The sequence below is a fragment of the Pezoporus wallicus genome, unplaced genomic scaffold (assembly GCF_028554395.1).
Source record: "Pezoporus wallicus isolate ANWC-B61680 ecotype Strahan unplaced genomic scaffold, APGP_CSIRO_Pwel_v1 scaffold_11491, whole genome shotgun sequence".
In the NCBI taxonomy this organism is placed as follows: domain Eukaryota; kingdom Metazoa; phylum Chordata; class Aves; order Psittaciformes; family Psittacidae; genus Pezoporus; species Pezoporus wallicus.
Genome location: NW_026642649.1, coordinates 5,547,890 through 5,574,674, shown reverse-complemented (window position 1 = coordinate 5,574,674; position 26,785 = coordinate 5,547,890). Strand labels below are relative to the sequence as shown.

Sequence of the window (26,785 nt, the reverse complement as noted above, 5' to 3'; positions counted from 1 at the left end):
GAAATGGTGAGTTCAAAGGTAAAACCATTACCTAAAAAGAAGAAATTCACAGAGAAGTTTTTGTTTCTAATCGATTTAAGATCACTGAAGAAAGAAATGTATTAATGGCTTGGACACGTGATGCTTGTTTTGAGTGTTACTGGTGATGAACACAGTTGAGTTGGTGCATTTCTGCTGATGAAATGCAAACTATGAAATGTGTTAGTAGCACTGTTACTGATTGAATTGACAGCAGCAGCAATACTGAAGTTTGCCTTCAACATAAGTGACATGTAAGACTATTGCAACTGTGATAATGTAGTGTTGTTTCTTTTCTTTTGTTGATAATGCTTTCATACCCTGCAGAAGTGTATATTCTGACAGCGCACTGTGTGTTGGGTCATAGTGGGTTGTTTCTCTGGGACTGTAGTCAACCTGACGTTAACTTTACAATTTTATTTTCCCTTTCTTTTTTCTTGACTTATTTTGAAGCCTGTGCCATCCGGGACCTTGCCCTTCGTGCCCAGCCTTTGTGACAAAAACATGTGAATGTGGACAAACAAGGTGAGAATGCTTCTGTTATAAACCCAGTTTATGTAAGAATAGTTTCATAAAAGTTTATGTAGTAAGATTTTTCCTTCTTACAGTTTTTTACAAGTTTACATAACAAAGTTTATTCTGAGCTGTGACTTTTATTTGTGCACTAAAATAATTTGAAGACTTATATATTTAAAAACTGAAACAAATTTTAGTATTTTTAAGAAAAAATAGTTGAAAGTTATCCATGTTAACATCAGTTTATGGTACGTGTAGCTGAATTGCCCAAGCAGTCTCAGGGTTGATTTGGTTTTAAAATCCCATTCTAGTGTTTATTTTATTTTGTAGAAGACACAGAAAGAAATTGGAAAAGGTTCCCATCTTTTCTGTCTGAATGTAATGTAATGTTGAGCTATTCCTTTCCAGAAATAATAATTCCAAAACTAATGTGTACCTTTCTGGGAAGCTGTACCACTGACTTCTGTAGTATATTACAGAACTCGTTGTGTGTCATTGACAAGAGCAAGACTGTGCTGCCCATACTACCTGTGATATCTCGTATTCAGCTCAGAGTCTTCTGAGTCCTTATTCTGGTTACCTAGGACTGATGGTGTGTAATAAAATGCTTGCCTGGCCTCGTTTCCACATCCAGATCTAACCAAACCTGATTTTGGTGTTAGCATTCTTGCTCTATAAAGAAAGGTTTTCAGACTTTTATACTTACTTCTGAAAGCTTGAATGTAATGTTAAGGGACCTTAGTTCTTCAACAGAGGTACAGCTATGTCAGTGGCAGTACATGTACTTAAGAGCACTATGTCTTCAGTAGAAAAATGGTTTGGTTGTAGAGACTAGAGAGTTGGGGTTGTTTGTTCTAGAGAAGACTCCAGGGAGACCTTATTGTGGCCTTTTGGTACTTAAAAAGGGCTTTTAAGAAAGATGGGGAGGACTTGTTAGCAGGTCCTCTTGCGACAAGACAAGGGGTGATGGTTTTAAACTAAAAGAGGGAGATTCAGGCTGGATGTGAAATTCTGTACACTGAGGGTGGTAAAACCCTGGCAAAGGTTGCCCAGAGAGGTGGTTGATGAACCATCCCTGGAGACATTCAGGGCCAGGCTGGATGTGGTTCTGGGCAACCTGATCTGGTTGAAGATGTCCCTGCTCATTGCAGGGGGGTTGGGCTGGATGAGGTTTGAAAGTCCCTTCCAACCCAAACCATTTGATGATTACTTACTTTATGCAATAAGGTCACCATTCTTTTATTCTAACTAATCCTTGGTTTAGAAATTTAATAGATGCAGCCAGCTTTCTGTTGTTTTTTTTTTCCCAGGTGCCAGCTGCTTTCACCAGATTGCTGATTTTTTGTAATACATTTAAACTTGCTTCTAAATAGCATTTTATCTGTGCCTTATTAACATCCAAAATGTATGATACAGCATCTCTGAATTTAAGATGCTTTAAATACATGTTTGAAATAGTGACTTTGACAGCCATTGTATGAGGCCAGCCAGAATGCAAAATCAAAAGGTTATTTTCCTTTTTAATAAATGTTCTCTAGGTGTTAAGGTAGCTGACAGATTATGGTGTCATTTCTCTGCAGTCATTCAGTTCGCTGTGGCCAATCAACAAAAATCCATTGTTCTAATGTATGTGGAAATACTTTAAACTGTGGTAAGCACAGCTGTACTCAAGTGTGCCATGCTGGAAAATGTTCACCTTGCCAATTAACGGTACAACAAGGTAAGTATTGGAATGCCTTGTTTACTTTATATTATGAAAACAAGAGTGTGGAAGAAGAACCCCAAACTAACCAGTACTAAGAAGCAGGTGCTGTATTCTTACCTGACAAACCCCAAATCTACTGCTAGAATATTTAGAAAATGCTTAATGTGTCAGCATCAGTATGTATTTAAAGAAGGGTATAAGCATGACTAGAAAGAATCCACCAAAGATGATGAGGCTGTTGGAGCATGTGCCCTATTGGGACAGGCTGCTGGTACTGGACTTTGTTAGCTTGCAAAGGCTGAATAATGGCTTTTCAGTAGGCGACAGGAGCTAATCAGGAAGACAGAAACAGGCTCTATATGGAGAGAGGGTGAGAGACAAGGAGACTTAAGTTGAAACATTATAATGAGCTATAAGGAAAAACTCTTCTCTTGGAAACTTGGAGATTTTCAAGACCTAGCTGAATAAAACACTGAGTAATATGCTCTGATCTTGCTGCTGACTCTGCTTTCAGCAAGGGCTTGGACTAGCTGGTCCCGAGAGCCCTTCTGACCTGAATTGTCCTATGAGCCTGCTTAATCTTTTACTAAAATTCTGAAGACTTGATTAACCAGTATATGGAAGAAGAATACTGCTTTAATAAGTAAGCTTTTTCATGCAGGTAGTACTTCCCCTTTAGTTTTTAACCTCCTTATCAAAACAAATAAAACATGAATTCCTGCTTCTGTAGGACTGAGAAGCCTCTATTGCTGAGATAAATCTAAAGAATACCAGCTTAATTATCTTTCTAAAAACTGACTAATAATTTTTCACGGTGACCTTTTTATATTCACTGTACTGCTGGAGGTGTTCTGTCACTGATATTCTCTTTTTCACTTTCTGTGAAATAACATCTTTTTTCAGTGTGTTACTGTGGAAACAACTTCAAGGATGTATTGTGTGGGACGAAGGAAGAGTTCTCTGATGGATTTGGGAATTTCTCGTGCCAGAATATATGTGGCAAGTAAGGTCACTATAATTTAGGCTTTTGGAAAGAGAAGGTTATTTTATCACACTGTGTGATCATGATACCCTCAGATAACCTGCCTTTTCTTCTTTCTTTTCCCCAGAAAACTAAATTGTGGGAGGCACAATTGCACACAAGTGTGCCATCCTCAGCCTTGCCAACTCTGTCCGCGGCTTCCACAAGTAGTGTATCGCTGTCCCTGCGGTCAGACTCCTCTCAGCAAGTTACTGGAACTAGGATGCGTTGAACGTAAAATCTGCACGGACCCTATCCCCTCATGTGGAAAAACGTGTGGCAAACCTCTTCCTTGTGGTAGCTATGGTAATGAGAACTTTCTGCTTCCGAATATTCAAATTACCTCATCATTTAAAAAAGAAAGGAAGAAAAAAAAGTGGTCCTTAACTGTTTCATTTGGTACTGGACTTTGATATTTGATCAGTAATTTTGGGTTTTAATCAAACTGAGGGTAAAAGCCACTTCAGAGCCTGCAGTCTGGATGTTCATAATGATCAGGAAATACATTTGTCTGGAAAGCACTAACACTAGCTAGCCTTTTAAATTTTGTACCTTTCCTATATTAGTAGAAGAATAAAGCTGAGCAATATCCAGAGAGTAGTATGTGCTAATGTCTTTTAAAAGCTCACCTAGATCTTTTGACAGACATGTGGAGACTAGTAGAGATAAATGACTTTGTTCAAATGCCTCCAGTAAATACTCATTTCCTGCTCCTGTAGGAGCATTAAGGACTAAAAAGTAGCGTTGGAAAGTTGGAGGTTATGTGTGGAAGCAATGTGACACTTCAGTGGGTGCATTAGGTAACTCAAATGTATTTAACTCTGTGTGAAGCTTCAGTTTCACAGGCTATTTAACGGTGATTTATTAGGCTTCAGAAAGGAGTGAGACCAATGCTATCAAGATGAGAGCTTCTTTTTGAAAGTTTGATCTGTTCTCTCAGTCCAAGGACTTGGCTTTCAGTTGAATTTCAATTAACCTAGTAAGTGAAAGTGTGCATAATAAGTCATTCTTCCAAGCTGAAAAGGAATTAAAAAATGACTTAAAACTCCTGGATTTAATCCTGATTCTGTGGTTTAAAAGGTGACAATAACAACAAAATTTTATGCACATTTAACTCAAAGTAATTAATTGTTTGGAAACGCAGCTGCACAGAAGCTCGGTGTCTTTGACCAGTGATACTTAACGGCAGATGTGAAGTTCCAGGTCATTGATTTTCTTTTGTTATTAATTGTTAATCTTTGTATTTTCATTTTGCTAGAGTTCATTCACACGTGTGAAAGCCTTTGCCATGAAGGAGAGTGTAGACCTTGTTCTCGCACATCAAATATTTATTGTAGGTGTGGCTTCAAAAAGAAGGTGAGTGTATAAAGCCAGACCATGGCAACATGTAATCTTTGTTGGCTTTTAAAGCTGGGGAGAAAAAGGAGATGAAGTTGAAGAGAAGAAAGCTAAGAAGTGCTGTGCTCCTTAGTTACAAGGTCCTCCGTTGTATACTAACTGATAGATGCTAACTAGATCATGCTGTGAAGTGCTAACATAGGTCACGTACTGTGAAGGGAATTTTTTGGAAGCATTTTTGCAGTGTGTAAACAGAATTCTGTTTAGGCTGGCTATAAAATCCTGCATTGCATCCTGTAGTATTTATGTAGCACAAAGAATGGTAGTTTTACCAACGGTGATGTAAACTGAGAGAAGAAAGGGAGCCTAACATAAAAAGCTGACTAAAACTCTATAGTAATAGATTGCAGGTTTGTTGTGGAATTTTTTGGAGGGAGTATGGAGTTTTTACTGGTCCCTATTCTTCATACATTTCTCTAGGGACCCAGCAAATTCTCAGCAATTGTTACATAACATTTAGTATATATTTATAAACTAATTTCTGTAATCACAGCTTTGTAATCTTTGACTGCTATCACAGGAGCCTTGTTGACTTTTCTGACTTGTTACATACCTATAGGTAGAGGTGGCTTCTGAATATAAAAATCTATAAGTACATAGACTGAGACTTTGCTAGGGGTTGGAACAGTTTTCTCCTGCAAGTTTGCTGAAGGTAGTTATGGGATAGAAGGCTTCAGGTTATCTTTCATTTTGAGGCCTGAAACTAGGTAGTGAGGTTTAGGTTTTAATTCATGCAGCTTCTCAGACACCAGGAAGCTGCTTCTTGAAAACGTATGAGTGAACTACAGTGATAACGTAAATTGGTCATGAAAAATGTGATGCCTAGAAAAGACAACTCGGAATGTGAAGTTGTGATGATTGAAGGTTCAAATGTAGTCAATCAACAATGTTCATCTTTCACCTTTTATTTTCATGTTGAAGTCTTTATATAAAATTTTTTGATCATGAGATTTGACTTCACTCTCTTTGGTCTTTAAAACAAGTAAGACTTCCATTTTTGGAACATTTGGTCAAATTGTACACTCACCATTCTCTAGGAGAGCTCCTGTGGTTTCTTAGGGCAAACCTGGTTTTGTGACTTCACAGCTTTATCTGCTGAATTAGCTGGACAGTACAGAACCACATTTTTGTTGTTGTTTTTTTTTTTTAATTTCCATTGAATCTCTAAGGCAAAAGTTTTGTGTTAAAAGATTTGAGGTTTTTTTTTTTCCAGCTTTTATTTCACTTTTGCATACCAAAGTGTTATACACCTGAAAACTGAGAGTGCTGCTTCTTCATGTGACTCTTTTCTATATAAGTTTGTTGTTTCATCTGTTTTAACCTAATGGCTCTCTGTTTATTTCCTAGGAAGTCCCGTGTGCTCTCCTGAGAAATAAAGGTATGGTGTTACATTACATTACATATGCAATGTGAAATTGTTTTTAAAATGATGCACAGCTCATGGTAATTCTGGGTTTGATTGACTTTGGCAAACAGCTGATCAGTACTGCTTCTTTTATCCATACTTCTGTGACAAGTTGGTCATTTCTTGAAATGCTGCTACTTTTGGGGAAGAGGTTTGAACTGAACCTCTTTCATTTCTATCCATCTTTTACACAAGGGAAGACTTATTCAGCATTTGAGCTCAAAAATTCCAGACAAGCTGTTTGTTTTGATTTGAACAGTTTCTTATGCTACCTGCCATGCTCACTAGGTTGCCCTCCCCATCCTGCGTATCTTGTGGCTCATGCAAATGCAATTCATGCAAAGTAATGCTTTTGCTTTGCTCATGTCCAGGTTCCTGGGGAAATACAAGCTTTGCTTCTGCTTCACAGCTGCATGCTGCTGATCTTCGTATCTGGGCTTGGCAGTGAGTTGCCATTTGACACTTCTTGGTATTCTGGGTGTAGCAACTCGGAACTTTTGCCTCAGTGAAATGTTTACTCGATGGACCCCTGTCATACTGAGTTTCATTTACAAGATACATAAGGAGCAATATATGTACTTAATTTGAGCTTTTGTCTGTGAAGCATTTGTTCTTCAGAATCCAGAAATGGTTGCTTTTGTTACCTGTGGATAAGAATGTTCTTTGTTAGCACTAGTTTTGTGAGCATATCAGGAATAATTGTTTACCTGACTCTTAATGCGTTACCAATTTGAGCAGTTTTAAAATGATATTTGTGGTACTCTGATGTATCAGGTTATCCTATTTTGTGTTCTATTTAGCAGAGTTCATGGTGTAAAGTCTAATGTGAAATCAACTAGTTTCATGTGTTCTGCTCTCCAAAATCCTTTTGAACAACTGTTTGTTTAAAGGAAGCCAAGTGTTCACATGGGGAATTAATGTGAGAGAGCAAGTAATTTACAAGTTTGCTTGCTCTGTTAGTCTCCTCTAGATCATGCTCTGCAACAGCCTCAGCATAGAGTGGTTTGAGTTGGAAGGGACCTTAAAATTCATCCAGTTCCAATCCCCTGCCACAAGCAGGGACACCTTCCACTAGAGCAGGTTGCTCCAAGCCCTGTCCAACCTGGCCTTGAACACTGCCAGGGATGGGGCAGCCACAGCTTCTCTGGGCACCCTGTGCCAGTGCCTTAGCACCCTCATAGGGAAGAATTTCTTCTGTATAGCTAATCTAAACTTGCCTTCTTTTTGCTTATTAAATAATCAAACATTCATATTTCTCAATTTATATTGGTTCATATTTTTATTATTTAACGAATATAGTGTAATTATGTAATGTGATTGCAGCTGCTGTTCTCAGCACAATCAGAGATGTAAAAGTTGATTTTCTTTTTAATAGCTGCTATTACCTTCATGTGTGACAAGCGATGCAACAAGAAAAGGTCATGTGGACGACACAAATGTAATGAAGTTTGCTGTGTGGTAAGTTTACATGTGGCTTTATAAAGTTGTTCATTGTGATGTGTGTTTGTTTTTGGTTGTGATGTTAGACTTTTTGCTTTTGTATCTTTCCATTTTTGTCTCTATCTGCAGTATTGGTCATCCTCAAAAAAGCTTGTGTGTGTGTGTTTATTTTGCAGTATTTGTTTTGTGGGCATAGTTATAAATGTAAAACCATATTCCAGCCTAAATGCAAGTAAATCAGCGTAAAGGTGCTTTTTGTCAATGCAGTGATTTCAGGGTATTACTTAATGCAAGAGGTATAAGCTATGATGTAGGTCTGTCTGCAACAGAGGTCTTACCAGAATCCACTTTTTGAATTGTGTATCTTTAGAGTGATGGAAAAACCCTATAGATTAGGCCTAAGCTATTTTTTTGCACTACAGTTTTGCCAATTAGTTGGTTATGACCTTACAGAGAAAAATAAACTAATGGGGTTTATAGTTCAGTTCTGCTTTTTCTTTTTTGCCTTCCCCTAGGACACAGAACATAAGTGTTCTTTGGTTTGTGGTCGTAAACTCAACTGTGGGCTTCATAGATGTGAAGAACCCTGTCATCGGGGCAGTTGTCAAACATGCTGGCAAACGAGTGAGTTACATGCAAGTGTATGGTAGTTCCCATGTATTACAGAAGTCTTTTCACTGAACTGGTCAGAGTGGGACATGAATGTGATCCAAACTGACCACAACATGGAGAATATGCAGCTAACTTTGATTTTATGTTTTTTTTCATGAAAGAGAAAGTTATTTCATTTTGGATGAGTTAACTAAGTGATTTTAATACTTAAAAGTTGAATTACAATGAAATATATTGATATGTATGTTGATCCAGCAATCATTTAAATTTGAGGAATCATGCAAGTTAAAAAAAACAGTTTAGAATTTTAAAGTTAAGGGAACTCTTGTTTAACAATGTGATATCTGTTAAAGGTATTGAAGCATGTAGCAGATTTTATTCAGCTGCTTAGAATTCAGACTTTCCCACTTGGTACACTAGTGATTTTTCTCTGGACAGGACCATCTGAAGAAATAAGAGATGTCAGTCCTGTGTGTCTTAGGCTTTCTGATCACGTTCTGGATGGTAAAAATTAGTACTAAATTGCTAGAAATAGATTGACAGGGAGCAGGTATTAATTTTCCTGCTAATTTATTTAAAGATTTAAGTTGGTGCAATAGCTTTAGACAGGTATGTACCCTATTAAAAACTAGGGGATCATATCTTGATTATTTTGCACCATTATAATAGGTAGATAATAATAGGTTCTCTGATTTGGGCCTGAAGAAGACAGAAGAATGCTTCCTTCTGGTAGCAGAACCTTTAGTTGATTTGGAACATCTTTGTATATGATAGCAGTTAATTCTTTTATTCCTCAGTCTCCTAATATAGATGTAGCTTATCACAGAAATTATAAGCTATTTATTAAATGCAGTCTTTGAAAGTTGGGTAGGACAAGCCGCCCTTAATGTATGTATACTGCCTGAGACAACTTCCAAAGCATACAGAATTGGCCTTAGAAGTATTTGGACAGTCTCGTAAGCTGCTTAGGAGGACCCATGTAATACTCTATGGCCAAGTATACAGAAGAAACTGTAGGAAGAAGTCTGCAAACTACTGTGCCTTCGGTTATTTTCTCTGGAATCTTCCCAGCACCATCTGCAGGGCTTGGCAAAGGATCAGATCGAACCACTGCTCTGAGAAAGTGATGGCAGGGGGAAGTTCAGAGTACAAGGTTTGGATGATGTGCTCATTGGAAGGGAATTCAAGAGATAACATTCCCATTTTTAAGTAAAGCATCGAACAGCAACAGCTTTCCACTTGACATGAGCATTTGTCTTGCTCCAGTTCAAAATGTTGCTGTCAAACTGCTCTCTAAAGGCAAGCATAATTCCTAATGAAGTGATGTTAATGAAGTTGTCCTGAGGAGCCACAAAAGCCAATAAATTCACTAGAGTGGTGCTTAATTTAAAAAACTCTGAAGCTGGAGTAAACATTTGCATGTTATTTAAAGGCTTCTTGTAATGAAGTGCAAATACATGTAGCCACTGGGATATGTTTTACTTGTTTTTTTTCAGGTTTTGATGAGTTAACTTGTTATTGTGGTGAATCTGTGATTTACCCCCCTGTCCCCTGTGGCACTCAGCCACCAGAGTGTAAAAAAACATGCACCAGGCCACATGACTGTGATCACCCAGGTAAGTGAGGCCATCCAGTTTTACTTGGGTTATTTCATTTTGTTGCTGGTTTTTGTTTGTTTTGAGCTTGTTTTGTTTGAAATCCAAATGTACAGAAGTGTGCATAGGTCTATTTAAAAATCTATTTTTTTTTCTTAGATGCTTTTTCTGTAGTTTTGAATGTTTCCAAAAGTCTGTGTTTAAAAGCCAACCACCTAAATACTTGCCATTGAGTGCTAGCAGTGGTACTTATGGCTGGTAAAAACATTGGATTTTTTTCTGATCATTATTAATAGTCATAGCACACTAAATGTTATATTCCAAAGATTAAGTGCTATTGCAACAGTGGGATAATCTAGTGAATGGTTAGTGTCTGTATTCCTTGGAATTAATTACCTTGGCTGATTGCAAATGATACAGCACAGGTCAAACAAATCTGTGTTCTGACAAATTTTGTCTTGATAGTATAACCCTGCTTAGAAGTCACAAAATTCTCTACTATTTAATTTAGAAAATGTGGAATAATATTCACCTAAAAAACCTGCCATCATAGTTTGTAAAGAGTACTTTAAAGACCAGATTACCCTCGCATGAAGCGTCATACTTCCCACAAATTGTGTTGTTCTGAAATGCAAACTCCTGTTTAATAGTCTTTACTGTCTCCTTTAATGCCTTTGACTGAAATATGCTAATAAAACTGTGCTGGCCTTTATATTTCTGTGACTGTAGTGTACCATTCATGTCATAGTGAGGAGAAGTGTCCACCTTGTACCTATCTCACTCAGAAGTGGTGTATGGGCAAGCATGAAGTAAGTCTGGACTCTTAATGTTTTTGAATACTAAGTAATGTTCTGGGACTGTAGGGTTAGATTTTTTTTGTGGCCTCCATGGAATGGGATATGTTACTGGAGCTTGAGTTTAGTGTGATTGAATTAGAAAAGTGTATCTTTTATGTGATATGCATTCAGACCAGCTGCTATATTGGACTGTGATGTAAAGAAAAACTCAGTCTTTGTCCTAAGATATTTTAGTAGCTCTTGCATGGACAGTGTCAAATGAAGGTGTGAACAGGAAAAGTACTTTGAGATCTGCATTTATAGTTTTTCCTTTTTAGTTGTCATCTGTTTCCTCTCCTCTTCCAGCTGCGCAGTAATATTCCGTGTCATCTCACTGACATTTCGTGTGGCCTTCGCTGCAATCAAATGTTAAAATGCGGAATGCACAAATGTAAAAGAATCTGTCATAAAGGAGAATGCCTTATAGATGAAGAGTGTAGACAGCCGTGTATTATTCCAAGGCTATATTGTAATCATCCCTGTATGGCTCCATGTCATCCGTCTTCACCCTGCCCAACAACATCCTGCTCTGCAAAGGTTAGATACCAAAAGAAAATTCAGAGGAAGCAAGCTCACAGGAAAACTATGATTTCATTATCAGCCAGTAACAGTTGTGGCAAGTGTTTGTATATTGGTAGCATGACATTTTTTCTATGAAGTTACTAATTTTTTTTAAAAAAAAACACAAACCTATACATCACTTCAAATTAGTCATTATTCCACTAAAATGGGACTTTTTCAAGGAGTAAACTTGACCTCCCTTACACCCCACCATGGCTGTAAAAAGACCAAAGTTTAGAAAAGCTGCTCTCTTTTGTGTTGCACAGGTTGATCTTCAGTGTGAATGTGGAAGAAGAAAGGAGAGTATGATTTGCTCAGAAGCCTCTAATACATATCAAAGGTTTGTACTGCAGTAATTCTTTTAATTCCTTTCTGGATTTACTTCTTTGCAGTTGATTAAATGTTAGGCTTGACTAAATGTATTTGATTCGCAGGCATTTTCACACTTTTTTGTACTTTGATGTACAGTTTTTCTTTCGTATTCTCCTGAGCTTTCATACCAGCTACGCTGTACTAGGATACATTCCTCATTTCAGTGTTGTTAGTCTAACTGTGCCAGTGTGTCAAAGCTCGAATCTCCCATCTGTGGAACTCTGCTCTACCCACATTGAGCAATTAGGTACAGACTAATTGAGCAGGTCCAGATTCAGGCCTCTGAGTGCAGGACCTATAGCAGTCCATGTGTGAGTTCCCTTAATGTGTGATGGAATCTAGTCAATACAGGTGATGGAAACTAAGAGTGATTTAAAGTCATTCTAAAACAGCTAAACTCAGGCATCAGAACTTTGGTCCTAATATGCAGACTAAGTTCTACCTGATTCCATTCCTGTCTCTAGATTCTATTTCTGAACTTCTTTCTTTGTCTTACAAGAGAGGGCAAGGAAGGGACAAGAAAAAGAAGTAGGGCTTTGGAAATGAAAATAGAAAAACAGTATTCATAATACTTTTTTTAAAAAACAACCTTACTCTGAGGCTGTGGTTGAAAGGGAGTCAAAAAGATAATCTAGAGTTGAAGAAGTTCATCCCTGTGAGGGTGCTGAGGCGCTGGCACAGGTTGGCCAGTGTTCAAGGCCAGGTTGGACAGAGCCTTGGGCAACATGGTCTGGTGTGAGGTGTCCCTGCCCATGGGAGGGGTTTGGAACTGGATGATCTTAAGGTCCTTTCCAACCCAAACCATTTGGTGATTCTATGATACTGTCATGGGTTAACCCCAGCCACCAGCTAAGTACCATGCAGCTGTTCGTTCACTCTGCTCCCCAGCATTCCAGTGGGATGGGGAGAAGAATCAGGAAAAGGTAAAACCTGTGGGTTGAGATAAGAACAGTTTAATTGAAATGAAGTAAAATAATAATTGTAGTGAAAGGGAGACAACAGAAAGAGAGAGAGGAATAAACCCAAAGAAATACAAGTGATGCACAACACAGTTGCTTACCACCCACTTACCAATGCCCAGCCTGACCCTGAGCACCGATCAGCCCCTTCCAGCCAACTCCCCCCACTTTCCATACTGGGCATGACGTGCTGTGGTGTGGAATACCCCTTTGGCTAGTTTGAGTCAGGGGTCCTGTCTTTGCTCCCTCCTGGCTTCTTGTGCCCCTCCTCACTGGCAGAGCATGAGACTGAAAAGTCCTTGATCAGGGTAGCTGATGCTACCGAACAACAGCTAAACCATTGATGTGTTACCAGCATTGTTCTCAGACTAAAGCCCAAGCACACAGCACTGCACCAGGGACTAGGGAGAAAGTTAACTCTATGCCAGCTGAACAAGGACACATGTTCAACCAGAGTTCTGCTCTGCATCCCAGTTGATAGGAGAGCACAGTCACAGATTCTGTCTTTTAAAGAAAGCTTAATATCTGATTCATTTGGAACTGCTGTTTGAGGGCTAGCCCAGCTTAGGATGTGCTGCTTTGTTCCTGCTGAATGCTGCCCAGATTCAAATTCTGTCAGAAGATGGCTTAGCATTGACGTAATAGGTGCTTAATATTAACTAATGAAAACGAGGAGAGAAATGTACTAACCAGAAACAGTTAATAACAATTTTAGTCAAAGTTGAATGCAAGACAGACGTAACGGGAGTGGTGATCAGTGTTTCTTCTTTAGAAGAAAGGGTTCTATTGCACTATGAATACCAATCAGAAGACTGACTCAACTTTGAAATACCCGTTTAAACTGACATTCGCTCGTCATTAATGATAAACTGGGAAGGTAACATAGTTACTTGTCCAGATTCTTGAAGGCTGTTATTTCTCCGCTGCTTGTATAGCTCTACTACAGAAACAGGCACTGCAAAAGTATTCACATAAGGAAAATAGTTTTTTGAAGTCAGTGAGAGACCTTGCATGCATAAGCTGAACACATATGTACGTATCTAATCAGAGCCCAAGTCAAGAGGAAGGGAAAGAAACAATCAGTTTAAAGCAAGTGTTTGCAGGTTCAAATGGGTTCATGCTTGTCTACAAACTACTCTTGGCCCATGTGATAGCAACAAAAGTGGCATTTAATGCCAGCTAAGTTTGTGTGGTAACTGCAACTGTTAATGTGGCTGAAAGAGTAAAATATTCTGGTTTCATGGGGTTAGGTTTGGCTTTTTTCCCCCACCATCTACGCATGTGGGGAGAGAATCTGGTAAATCTGAAGCCGATGTCCCTCTCAGTGTTTTTTGGGTTTATGCAATGTGATAGATGATGAGTTCTCAGTGTGTGAAGGAAAACATAGAGACAAACATATCCTTTAATCTGAATTCAACAGAAAAGATCATTAAAAGGACTGAATGTTCCATTTTCAGGATTTTGCTTGAGAATGGTGTGGGATATTTCACTAAAAACTTAATGTATATTTTAGTTACAGAAAGTTTAGCAAGCAAATCAGACTGGGAAGGCTTGTTACTGAAGGGAATGATGAATCTTTATAAAGAAAATATTAACAGTCTCAGTAGGCATTTTGCTCTTTCCTTATGGCTTGAATAATCCATATTTTCTAAGCAAATTTCAAAGTACTTTATAAATTCACTTTACAGCTTTTAGTTACACACAATTAAGGAAGAATCACATAAAGGTTAAAAAAGCAATTAAAGCTGTACAGTCAGCTGCAGTTTGCATGTTAAGCAGGTGAGAAGAAAAAGTATTCACACTGCCTGGCTTAGACTTGCTTAGAATTGACGCTCTGAAAAAATCCCTGAAGTATGTCTTGCTCCTGGTTGCTTGAGGGAGATTGAGACAAAGTAGCCTCTTAAATTATGCAGCTAAAACTAGGTGATGTGGAACTGGAGTCCCATTCTGTAATGTGATGAGTAAACAGCCTGTCCCTCTCCACCTGGAGGTTTAAATCTGCAGCTTTATAAAGCTTTTGAAAGGTTTATGTGTAGCCTCAAATGAAATCTAATGCTCTTCTTTTTCAGAATAGCTGCTATTTCTATAGCCACTAAGTTAACAGATCTACAGCTTGGAGATTCAGTGGAAATCAGCAGGCTTATTACGAAAAAAGAAATGAAGCAGGCCAGGTAAGGAGAGCAATGTAGAAACATGCTTCATATCCTTGTGTATACCTGAATCACAACCAATGTGGAAAATACATAATATTGTGAGCAAAATCCCAGCTAAAATAGAAAGACTTTAAATAGCCTGGCTCTACTTTGACAATACTGCTAAAAAAGTATTATGCAGTTCCTTAGTGGTTCAGATTTTTGCTTTTATGTAGAATGAGATCTGTGTTATTGGTAGTTTTGTTGCTGTAATTGTATATGGAACAATAGAATTGTGGTTTGAGTTTCTTTCTACCCAGCAAACTGAAGTTCCTCTGGACTTCAGGTTTCTAGACACTAACTTTTTGCTATTATCTTAGATTTTAGGATCCAGCATCCTGGATGATTAATAGCCTAATGTTTTCCTCTGGTCATCATCTTACCATTTGTAATATTTGTCTATTACTCTTTTTACATGTCTTGCATTTGATTCTCAATTTGATTGGCATTTCTGTGTTTTAGTATTAGCTTGCAAGTGCAAATCTGCTTTTAAGTCACAAAAACACCTGTGACTCAAATTTGGTGATTTTTCTGTTCCTCCTGATATTCCTCAGGGTTGGAATCACTTGTCTCTTTACTTCTAGTATCTTTTCTTTAAGGAATTGTCAAGTTTCTCCAACACCCTTCTGTCAGAAACTTGACTTTCTGAAGTCTTCTGCCTCGAAGTCCTTATATTTCTGCGTTTAGTTTATTTCTAGTACCATCTCTCCTTTCTTAATAGTGAATTTGATTATTTCAATGTGTTCAAAATCTCATGTTCCTTTATATTATATAATGCCAAAATAGTGAAATTTTCCTATGTGCTTCATTTCTTCCTGTATCAAAAGCATATTTTGGCTAGTCATTCTGTTCTGTTTATCTGTTTAATGGCTGTGAAATGGGAGCACATTTATTACCAAGTCCTTTTGGGTAATTATCTACACTGAAATAATTTTAACTCTGAATGTAAGGGCAAGGTGAACTAATATCAGAAAGGACGGAAATGTCATAGCAGCTGTATACTTGCCAGGATTGCAAGTAAGACAACAGTGTCTCTATTGGTGTCCCAGCCTTTGCAATATGTAAATGGTGCTGTAGTCACTGCCACTCATGTTTCTGTGTGGGCAGACTTATTGCCCTTTCTTTGAATAGTTGAAATCACCAGAGATTACTTTTCTTGGTGCAAATCTTTACTAGCTTCTTGTCAGACTCCCTTATTTTCAAAGTAACTTACAATTCTGCTTTATTCATTTACAATAGCAGAATATTTTATGCAAGCTGTACAGAGATTTCTGTCTCTCTTGTTCTGGAGGATACCATATTTGTTTAGACCTAGAGTAGCTTCTTGAAGTTGGCTGCATTCCTCTTCTAAAGGAGGAGAATATGATTCTTCAAGCAAATGACTTTAAACAGTGCCAGGTTGATCTTAGAGTGCAAGTATGTTAGCTTTTTTCTGCCTCCACCAGAAGTTGTGGATCCCATAGCTGTAGGTCTCCAAACATAATACATACCACTGAATGAACCAGTTTCCCCTGTAGAAATTAATTGTTTGAAGTTAAGGAACTGTTATCAACAGAATTATTTTAATCTCTATGAAATACTTGACAAAGGTGAAGTTCAGAAAAGTTAAATTTGTAACTGTTGACACTAGAAGTTATGGGCTTCATTGAAATACTGATTTTTATGGTGCATCATAATCCTCCATATGCATAGCTAACTTTCCTGGTTTTCCTGGCTGATGCATAGAACTGACTGTCACAGCTTACTCTGTTGGTATCCCATCCTTCCTAGCATCCCCTTGATGCTGATGCCAACTGCATTTGTTTTCTCAAATGATCTAATTTACCAATATAATCCAATTCAGAAGCTGGTTTTCTCAACTTTGGTATGGAGTTGGTAACTGCTGCTTCTGTTCAAGACCTGGAGAAGGGCTTGTGGGCTCAAAGATCTTTGTGGTTTGTTTGTTTAGCTGTATTATCTGATCTAATACAATAAACTATTCTCACACACTCTTCCTACTTCTTCAGGCTGTCATAACGATATGATACCAACAGAGCTACAGTTTGAAAAGTGTGAGTAGCAGCAGTGATTCTAGTTGTATTTTTCTTTCTTAATTCAGGTTGCAATGTGATGAAGAATGCTTAGCTCTGCAGAGAAACAGGTGGGCAATAAACTTGCTTTTTTTCCTGTTCAGAAGTTCATGTTCAGAAAGTTAATGCTATGGACAAAAACCCCTTTCCTGCATGACCTAGACAGCCAATAAATGTGGAGATGGTCCCTGGTCTATATTGAGTGATCTGAGATCTTACAAGAGTATTCTAGTGAAAAGTACTAAATGTGTAGTTTCAAATGTACAGACTGCATCTTCTGTGAGTTCTTCCATCTGTATTAGTAACCCTTTTCTTTACCCTTCAGTGACAATCTGTTTGGGAGGCTGGGAGGATTTGTGGCTTTATTTTGTTTGCTTGTAGTTTTGTTACATGTTGTTTTTTCCCTCCTGCCCTTAAACATAGGCGTCTTGCTGAGGCTCTTGAAATAGATGATAATTCTGATCCTTTTAATATCCGTTCTCCTGGACCAAAGTACAGTGAACTTCTAAAAGAAGATGCAAGGTATGTGTTCTAATGCTGGCAGGTATCAGTGTTGAGAGCAAGATGGGAAATGCAGAACAGTTCCATTTACTCTTGTAAAAATGCCCATGTTTTACTCTCCAGCCATGGCAGTAGGTGATAATTGAGGCAAAAGAGTTGATGCATACATCTCAAGACCTCCAAAATGAGAACGTGAGAAGTAACAAATGCCTGACAGGTTGCTTTGTTCTGTAATAGGACCAGATTTAGAATGGGAACATCACTTTTCACCATTCTTCTCACTGCAGATCAGGACCTGTATGTCTCATGCCTCTGCTGCTTTCATATGCAACCAGCCCTATATGGGTGCTCCTTGTTATCTTTTCAAGACAAAGACTAAAGTGATAGCTGAGTAATGAAACATGCTCCCATAGCCTGAAATTACTGAAATTATTTCCCTCCATCCATTTCTTTTCTTTTTTTTTTTTCCTTACTGCCTTTATTTTAAAAATAAAGAAATGGAATTAATAAAACCCTTGATTGACACAGAGCTAAGCCTGTGCCAGCGCTGACAGCAAAGAGGGCTGCTAGGCTGAAACACCTGAAAATGAGGCAATAAAAAGTCAAGGTAGTATCAAAAGCATTACACTAATAAATACTCTGCAATTTGGAATGACCATTAATTTGCTGATGTGTTGAGACAAGTGAAAATTCTACATAAGCAGCCGCACAGAATGTAAGAGTAAATCAAGCAACCTAAACCTCCTAGTACAGAACCAGAGACAAGTATAGGTGAGAAATAAGCAGGTCTGACTGTCCCGCATATCTAATCAGGATCATCTGGTGAAGACCAGTGAACTGCAGGATTTCTCTTCTCTTTGGTTTATCTTCTTGTAAAATGATCTACAATGGGATTAATTTTCTTCTGCCACCACCAACACAACTCCCAGCCACATCCCCTGCATACTATGCTTTCTGTTTTGTCTTCCTGTTTGAGTACTTCAGTCTTGACTATCTTGGGATTTCTGGAAGACACATTCTGAGTATTTCTGACAGACATTCTGGTTGATTTCAGTGGTGCCTTTGAACTAATAACTCTGGTTTTATACTTTTGAACACTTCCAGGAAAGTGATGGAATCACCATGCCCTGGAATCACCTTAGTGGTGGCCTTTGCAGAGCTGGAGCGAAGGTTGGACTTGAGGATCTTAAAGGTCTCTTCCAACCTGCTTGATATGATTCTGTAGGTTCCTGAAGGGATGGTTGTTTTTGAACATATCCTCCAGTCTGTGAGCTGGTTCCTCAGTAGGTTTTTAAATATAACACATCAGGTGTTTGTGGACCCTTTGGTTGTTGGTTCCTTTTTTTTTTGTTTGTTTTCTTACCTCCTGTGGTCACTTCACCTTGAAATTTGGATGTTCATGGCTGGCATTCCATGTAACATTTCCTTTCTGAGTCTATGGAGTTAAGCTCATCCTAAAGAGATCAGTGGGTTTGGTGGTTGGTGTGGTTTGGGTTTGGGGTTATTGCTGCAATATTCTTTCCAAAGCCTCATGGGCTGTTTCTGTATTTCACAGCTGAGATGTCCAAAGGCCTCTTTCTTCTTAACTCTACAAGTCCAGGTCTTTTTTGCATTTCTCCCAATGTAGTATTTTTCTCCACTGAAGGTCTAGGAGTTCTGATGATGGATGGACATCTACTATGGTCCATCCTGTAATGGTTCCTCCATTGTTACAATACCTTGAAGGCTTTCCAGTGGTGGGCTGAGTCCCACCAAACCAGTGATCAGATGATGTTGGTAGCCAGACTACTTGATGTTGCCATTTTCCGTGTTTCCTTGAGACCATTTGGTCAGCATCCAGAGCTTTAGTGGGGCACCTACCAAAGATGACGGTGCCTGCTTTAGTAGGCACTTCTTGACTGATGAAATTCTGACATCATTCACAAAGCGGTGTTGTGTTGGTATGGAATGGTGCCTGGTTTTGAAGAAATAAGGTTTACTGATAACCCGCTTTGAGATGTGAAGTATTCAGGTAGCCTTTTTCCACCGTGGGGATGGTGCCCTAACAAATAACAACCTTACTTTTGGAGTTAGCTTACCTGTTTATTTAAGAGCAGAGTGCAAAGATTACCTTTATGTGAAAACTTGACTTGCTGTGATTAAGCAAGATAGAACAAAATCCTTTCTATCTCATATCAAGAACATTTTCTTTGCTTGCAAGTAGCCTTATGCGGCTTCTTCTTACTAATTTGTTATGCTATGTAGGCCGCCAAAGTCAGTGCACTTTTCTTTTGTCTTGGAAAAGATCTCTACTCTGTTTATCCAATCCCCATTTTTGTGTTTAAGCATGTATTCTAGTCAAGTGAATTGCCTGAGTGACAATTAATTTACAAACCGCTGAAATAGCAGCTTTAAAATCTATATTATCCATTTTAAAATGCAGACTTGTGTTGTCAGTAGAATTGTATCCTAGACTTTTATGCTGTGTTCTAAGGGTTGAAGGAAAAAGAATTGTTATTTTTTAATAGCAATGACATACTAACCTTTTTGAAGTGTAAATAGTGTAATAAATCAAAATGCTTCCGCTTCAGTTGAGACCTTAAATGTTGTTCTTGTTGAAAATGATGTTACAAAAGATAAAGATACTGTATCTTTGTACACTCGTACCTCATTTACCTAGAATACTGGTTTTGCAGGAAGGATTTGAAGTTTGTCAGTGACGTTGAGAAGGAAATGAGAATGCTTGTGGAAGCTGTGAATAAGGTCAGTATGCAGATATTCTGTATGACCTATTGTAAGAAACAGGTTTGTTTAATTTGGAGGGGGAGTTTAATGTTACTAAACTTTATTAATACTAATAGTTACGAGTGGACACTGAATCTGCTTAAGCTCCAATAGAGTACACAATTATAAATAGAACAAAATTTTTGGGAAACGTAGTAATTCGGGATAACTTTGGTGACAGCCAAGCTTTGTTTGAAGATTCAATCAGTGCTAGGCTTTAATATATCAATGATTCTTATTAATTTTTGGATCTCTGTTAGTCAAGTGTTAATCATTGAAGATGATGTTTAAAGGGTCAAACTTTGAGGAGGAAAGCCTAGGTGGTTCTGATTCCTGTAATGGAGCTGGCTCACAGATTTATGTATACCTTCCTGCATTTGCCAGTGTGTGAGGGAGTCCCTTCTTTAAGGAGATTCAGATTCAGCCACAGTTGTTTGGCAGACTCCAGTATGCCAAAACAGAATCATTTGTTTTTCTAGTGAAAGCAGAATTCCACCTTCAGGCCTGTCAGGTGAGCATAGTCCTGGCTTGCTGCTGCACTGTGCCTCACCCAGTATATGTGGTTCAAAGGACAGTATAAACCATGCTACTCTCAGTTGCCCTTAGCTCAAGAAAGAGTACACTTCATGTAGAAAGCAATAATTTCCTTCCCTCTACCCCGAGGACAGTTACGTAACTTTATTCCTTCTTTTTTATGTATGATGTTTTCTTAAACAATCTTTGTGCTTGTTCACCTGTTTCATGTTCTTGCCTGTTGTTTTCACATTGGAATTAAAGTCTTAAAGGGGGTCATCTGTGTATAATTATGTTCAGGCTCCTTCAACCTCGGGCATCTAGTAACAGATGCATAGAACATTTGTTATTACCTAAAGATAATTTGCCCAATGTTGTGTTGCCTGTGGTTATCCTATTTTACATATACCTTTATTATACACACATATACACAAGTATGTACATACATAGATATTTCTCTATATATAACTGTGTATACTAATGCATATGCCCATACTAATATCAAACCAATAGATGTACTTACTGTATATTAAAGAAAGGGCAGCCACAGGTCTAGAACTTGCCATATACGGTAAATTAGTGACATCAGATATGACAGAACAAGAGACTAGAAGGCTCAGGAGCATCTTCAATGCTTTGTTTCTCAGCAGTATCCAGCCATTTGTTAAATAATGATCCTATAAAGCAGACAAATGTCTGTTAACAAGCTTGTACATTACAGAAGAGAATGAAAGAATGAAACCAAACCACATGTGACAATCTTCACCCTGTCTGACCTAAAGGGAGAATTACTCAGTGGTAACTTGAGCTTTAATCATGGTCAGGATGAACCAGTTAGGCTCATATGACAATTCAGTATCTCAAAGATCAGTTCTGCCCCTCAGGCTATTTGGATGTTGCTATTATATTGTATAAGGTACAAAAAGTCCTCATAAGTAAAATTATATTTGATACATGTGTGTGTGTACTTTGAGGTGATGGAAATAAGAGAGAATACATAATTTGGGGGAGGGAATAAATTATCATCTTTAGATTATTTTTCTGTCAATACTGAGGTGACCAGCAGGTCGAAGGAGGTGATCTTGCCCTTCTACTCTACTCCTATGAGGCCTCACTTGGAGTATTGTGTACAGTTCTGGTGTCCTCAACATAAGAAGGACATGGAGCTGTTGGAGCAAGTCCAGAGGAGGCCACGAGGATGATCAGGGGCTGGAGCACCTCCTGTATGGAGACAGGCTGAGAACATTGGGGCTGTTCAGCCTGGAGAAGAGAAGCTGCGTGGAGACCTCAGAGCAGCTTCCAGTGTCTGAAGGGGGCTTCAAGGATGCTGGAGAGGGACTCTTCATCAGGGACTGTAGTGATAGGGCAAGGGGTGGTGGGTTCAAACTGAAACAGGGGAAGTTCAGGTTAGATATAAGGAAGTAGTTCTTTACTGTAAGGGTGGTGAGGCACTGGAATGGGTTACCCAAAGGTTGTGAATGCTCCATCCCTGGTGGAGTTAAAGGCCAGGTTGGACAGAGCCTTGGGTGACATGGTTTAGTGGGAGGTGTCCCTGTCCATGGCAGAGGGGTTGGAACTGAATGATCTTAAGGTCCTTTCCAACCCTAACTATTCTATGATTAACACTTTGTTGTAATAATTTTGTTGTAGCAGCAAAATTTTAGAGGTAGAAGCACTGTCTTTTTAATTCTTTTCTTCCCCCTGACCCTGCAAAGGAAAACTTTACCTTTTGTTTTTGTTCTTAACCTTTTCTCTTGAATTCAGGGCAAGCATACAAAGAAGAGCCATTGTTACCCACCAATGAACAGAGATCACCGCAGAATCATCCATGAATTAGCTCAGGTTTATGGCATTGAAAGCGTGAGCTACGACAACGAACCAAAGCGCAATGTTGTTATCACTGCAGTGAAGTACGTAATCCACGGTTGTTTTCAAGCCTGTTAATGATTGTTTAAATAATTGGATATTTTAATCACTTACTTGAGTTTGAGTTCATTTCCAGTGCTATCGTCAATATGTAGTAATTTCCAGTAGATATTTAAGGTAGTTTTAAAGTTAATAGTTTCATAGGCTTTTATTTCCAGTAATCAAGTAAATCTTCGGAGAAGAAAACCCAATTAGCCATTAAAAAGCTGATAGAAGACTGCAAGGCTGTTTTCCATTCATCCTCACAGTAACTGTTTGTCTTTTTGCCATCAGCTAAATTTGATAGAAGTATCAAAAATGTAAAAGTCATCAAATTTTAAGAAAATATAATTGCTGGATAGAGAAGTCATACCTACATTCTCACCTTCTTTGAAAAAATCTGGTATTAGAACTTACTTGTTTTTCATCTGCCTGAACCTGCCACAGAGTATATTACTGGACAAAGGGAGACCTGGAATTACTACAAATTGGGGAGATTTCCAAGCAAAACTGGAAATATTTAGATAATACCCACAGAAGGTAATTCATGTTAGAGAAGGAAATGAAGGGGATATAGCTGGGGAAGTTTGATCTGAATTACAGTTCTGGTGTCACTTAAAGTATAAGACCCTGAGTAAATCCTTACAAATGCCCTACTCCATACTTTCCCCTTGGTCATCTTTGCAGTCACCATCTTCTGAGGAACTGCAATACCAGATTCCTTCTGAACCAGGTTCAAAGGTTACTTTTTGAAAGGACATTACCTGGACCTTTGTCCAGACTGGTATGGTGGAAAGGGGAAGGCTTTCCACTCCAAGTTGACACATGCACTTTACTGTACCTGTCAGTGGTTTCTTAAACTCTTTTACTCGTATGAATTTCCTTCTCCTATGACTAATGCTGGATGCCAGAGCCTGTTAAGGAGCATTGCTTGTTGTTAGTGACCAGTGTTTAAGCTGCCTGTATGGACTTGAACATCCTGGAAGTGTTTTTTAAGAACAGCCATCCCTGTAAGGCCCATCCTTTTCCTCTTCCTTCCAAGAACAATAGGTTCAGTCTCTCCTCACGAACAGGGGGGACTTTTCAGGAAGGTGACAGGGTCCTTGCATATTGTTTTCACTGGGAAAACCACATCCTGCCACAGTCTTGTTGAAGGGTTCTCTATTATTTATTCTTCTTCACCCAGGATTTTGTTTGCTTTCAATGAGGTATGTCTGCAGACAGTTCAGGAGTGGTTACCTAGCTGCAGGCTATGCAAGACCAACAAGAACAAAGACCTAAATTAAATAAACCCCTTGTAACTACATGTAACACCCTTATCAGGTCATGGTAGTTGCATCCCAGAAGGCAAAAACTGTACATCCCAGTTGCAGGGTTGGAAGGAAATCATATGTTTAGAGGAAACAGATTTATTGTTTGGCCTCTTTAAGTTTTTCAGGTACTGAAACATGTCCAGAACATCTCCAGGTACAAGTTCGTTCTACTTAGTAATTTAACTGTCTACGGCCTTTCTGGTATCTGGAATTAGTTTGCATCCAGTTTGACAGATGTTCTCATGGCTTCCTGAAAGTACTCTCACTTTAAGGACTTCTACCCTTCACTCTCTAGGAATTTTCTCCTCTGCCATGAGGAAAAGTCTTTCTCTCTACCCTTTGCAATCACAAAGGTCTTTTCCAATGACTGCATCTCAACACCTGTAGCCTCTTAAGGCTTTCTGAGCAGCGTAAGTAGAAATAGTGCTACAGGTCGCCAGCCAGGGTGGTTTAAACAGCAGTCCTGCTCCAGAAAAGTGCTGCATCTCCTTCTTACTGTTTTTCTTTTAATCTTGACATCGTTTGCCCTGAGAATAGTATGTGTTACCTCTTGACAGCTTATATAGTATATGTTAAGTCTAGGCAGTCTAATCAGGAGATCCTTCATTGTTTCACCCAAACGGTATCAGCTGTGGGAGACACTTCTCACAAAAACCTGCTCTGTCTGAAACAGAATGGATCATTATTGCCAGGCTGTAAGGAGTCAGTTTTGGACAGATGGGTGGGCAAAGAATTTTGTGGTATTTCGTATCAAATAGATCAATCCTGGAGTTATTAAAATTGAACTTCCAGTCTTCAAGGGGAAGATAAGTTTGAGTCCTGGTTTTCACAGTTCAGTTTTGGACCACAGGCCGTCCTGCCAGCACTACCAGTGCCTTGGAGTCAGCAGATAGTTATTTATGTTCTCATTGTTTTTCCTTGGAGTCCTGCTAAAAACCTCTCATCCCATCTTTGTTGCTTGGGGCAGGCAGTTGTCTTTTTTCCTTATTTTGAGAATAAGTTAATAGAACATAGAATAGCAACTTTAATATCAAAATGTCTTGCAGTACTTGCAGAGCCTTTTGGTTCCATCTTCACACTTTTGTTAGAACTGATGATAGAGAGCCATGATTTATGATAGCAGGAAGGGAGGATCTGCTTTGCTTCTCCTTTGTGGCAAATAATTTGTCAAGGGGCTTTTTGTTTTGTGTGTTTTCCTATTTAGTTGAATTCAGTTGTTTGGTTTTCTTCCAGATGAATTGAATATAATGGGCTGTTTAATTTCTTTATTTCCTTTTATTTCTTTGGATTTAAAAAACCCCAACCAAACAAAACAAGCCACAAACCAAAACAAGAGAGGTTCACAGAATTTTGGGAGATTGGAGTCAATCTAGCATTGTCCTGTGTGTCATGAAGGTTTACAAGAAGTGGTGTACCTTTTGCTTGAGTGTGAGTTGATAGGTTTTTGTCTCTAAAACCTCTGTGGTTTCATGACTGGACAGTCTGCTGTATATATCTTCTGCTTTTTTGGTGGGGGGAACACACAATAAATCTTGTCAAAGCTAAAACAGAGCTAGGCTTTGATGTGACCAAAGCTAATTTTGTTCCAGGATCTCCTCAAACAGTACACAGACTGATCTCTCCTCATTTTGAAAGGTTTGATATTAATCTACATCAGCATTTAGCTTCAGTGGAGAGCTGCTGTGTTTACTTTCTTGGGGAGAACATTCTCTTTTTCTAGTAAGTCTAGTAAGACTTTAGCTAATTGCAGAAGTAAGTGCATGTGTCGTCTTCCAAGTGTTCTGTTTTCCTGTGTTCTAGAACTCTCATTTATTTACTTGTTTTACTACAGAAGCAAGATTTAGCCTGACATTTTAAAGACATGACATCTTACTCTACTTAATGAGGTCCTCCTTTCACCTATTTACCTCCAGTCAGTTGGGTTTCCATCTTTTTGCAAAGCACAGGTGATAAAAATGAAAGAAGACAACAAAATATTCTCCTCTTTACTGTAGGCCGCTTTTAATCTTTTCAGGTAGAGCTCTACAATTGAGGTAACTGAAATGATAGTGGGAGCATTTGGCTTTATATGCCAGGCTTGGAGCTAAAGGAGAGGAGGAGTTTTTACCCATTTTATTAAAGAGGGGAAAATCATCTGTTCTCAACTGATACTTGCTGTTAGAATGTGTGTATTAAACATAATCTTGGAAAAATATATGGTCAGTGGCAAGTAACTTTTCCTTTTGAATAAGGAACACTTTCAGTGTTGGGGGAATGAGAAGGCTCTTTGAACTGATGATCTGTGTTTTCAGAACTTTGCAGTTCATTTGAACAGACTGTCATACTTGGTTTAAAACAATACTGAAATGGGGTCAGCGATCACCACTTCATATTTTAGTGGACTTCTGACTTTCCTTGAGGATGTTGTGGAGGTTTTCGTCTGTGTTGCCACAATATCACAGGAATTTGCCCCTTTATTTTCAGAACTGATGGAAACAAGACGTGATGGAAAGAAGATAAAACTTACTATTTTTTAAACTCTGAAATAGAACTGGTGTTCATCTGTGTGCGTACTGATGTGAGATTTAAACTGCTTAGGGCTCTGGCAGAGGCAGGGGAAAACAAGAATTGCCAAGTATGTGACCAAGCATGGAACTCAACACATTTCTGGAATTACAGCAATACACAGTCTATTGTTTTGCAGCATTTTTTGCTATTGGGAATGTAATTTTGAAAAGAACAAGATGAACTTGAAAGTAGGAATTTAACGTGATTAGTCAACACAGGAAATCTCGTGGTCTTGGAGGGTTCTGGGAGGATCTTGTTTAAAAACTCATGAGTAAAGTAAGCAAGGAGGAAACATTATTTAATGATTGACATAGAATCACAGTATCATTTTGGTTGGCAAAAGACCCGTAAGATCATTGAGTCCAACCTTTAACCTGACCCTGTTAAATCCACCATGAAACCATGTCCTTAAGCAGCACATCTACACATCTTTTAAATACCCCTAGGGATGGTGACTCCACCACTTCCCAAGGCAGCCTGTTCCAATGGTTGACAACTCTTCCAATAGAAACTATTCAGATGGAAATAGGAAAGTAATCCAGTT

General features: G+C 38.6%; 1 protein-coding gene across 4 annotated transcripts in view; it reads left to right on the top strand.

Annotated features, from left to right (window-relative positions):
• Window positions 1-26,785, top strand: part of NFX1 (nuclear transcription factor, X-box binding 1) — a 48,996-nt gene that overhangs the window by 18,056 nt on the left and 4,155 nt on the right. For 3 of the 4 annotated variants that reach the window (XM_057431646.1, XM_057431645.1, XM_057431644.1), the window contains exons 6-22: window positions 472-543; window positions 2,115-2,254; window positions 3,143-3,242; window positions 3,349-3,566; window positions 4,519-4,616; window positions 6,006-6,036; window positions 7,439-7,521; window positions 8,019-8,127; window positions 9,612-9,731; window positions 10,440-10,519; window positions 10,853-11,083; window positions 11,374-11,447; window positions 14,508-14,609; window positions 16,729-16,770; window positions 17,123-17,221; window positions 19,876-19,942; window positions 22,241-22,386. In XM_057431646.1, the coding sequence (XP_057287629.1) occupies window positions 472-543; window positions 2,115-2,254; window positions 3,143-3,242; window positions 3,349-3,566; window positions 4,519-4,616; window positions 6,006-6,036; window positions 7,439-7,521; window positions 8,019-8,127; window positions 9,612-9,731; window positions 10,440-10,519; window positions 10,853-11,083; window positions 11,374-11,447; window positions 14,508-14,609; window positions 16,729-16,770; window positions 17,123-17,221; window positions 19,876-19,942; window positions 22,241-22,386 (1,812 nt within the window). Of the gene's footprint in view, window positions 1-471; window positions 544-2,114; window positions 2,255-3,142; window positions 3,243-3,348; window positions 3,567-4,518; window positions 4,617-6,005; window positions 6,037-7,438; window positions 7,522-8,018; window positions 8,128-9,611; window positions 9,732-10,439; window positions 10,520-10,852; window positions 11,084-11,373; window positions 11,448-14,507; window positions 14,610-16,728; window positions 16,771-17,122; window positions 17,222-17,323; window positions 17,455-19,875; window positions 19,943-22,240; window positions 22,387-26,785 lie in introns of those variants that run through there. The other variant, XM_057431647.1, reaches the window with a different exon arrangement.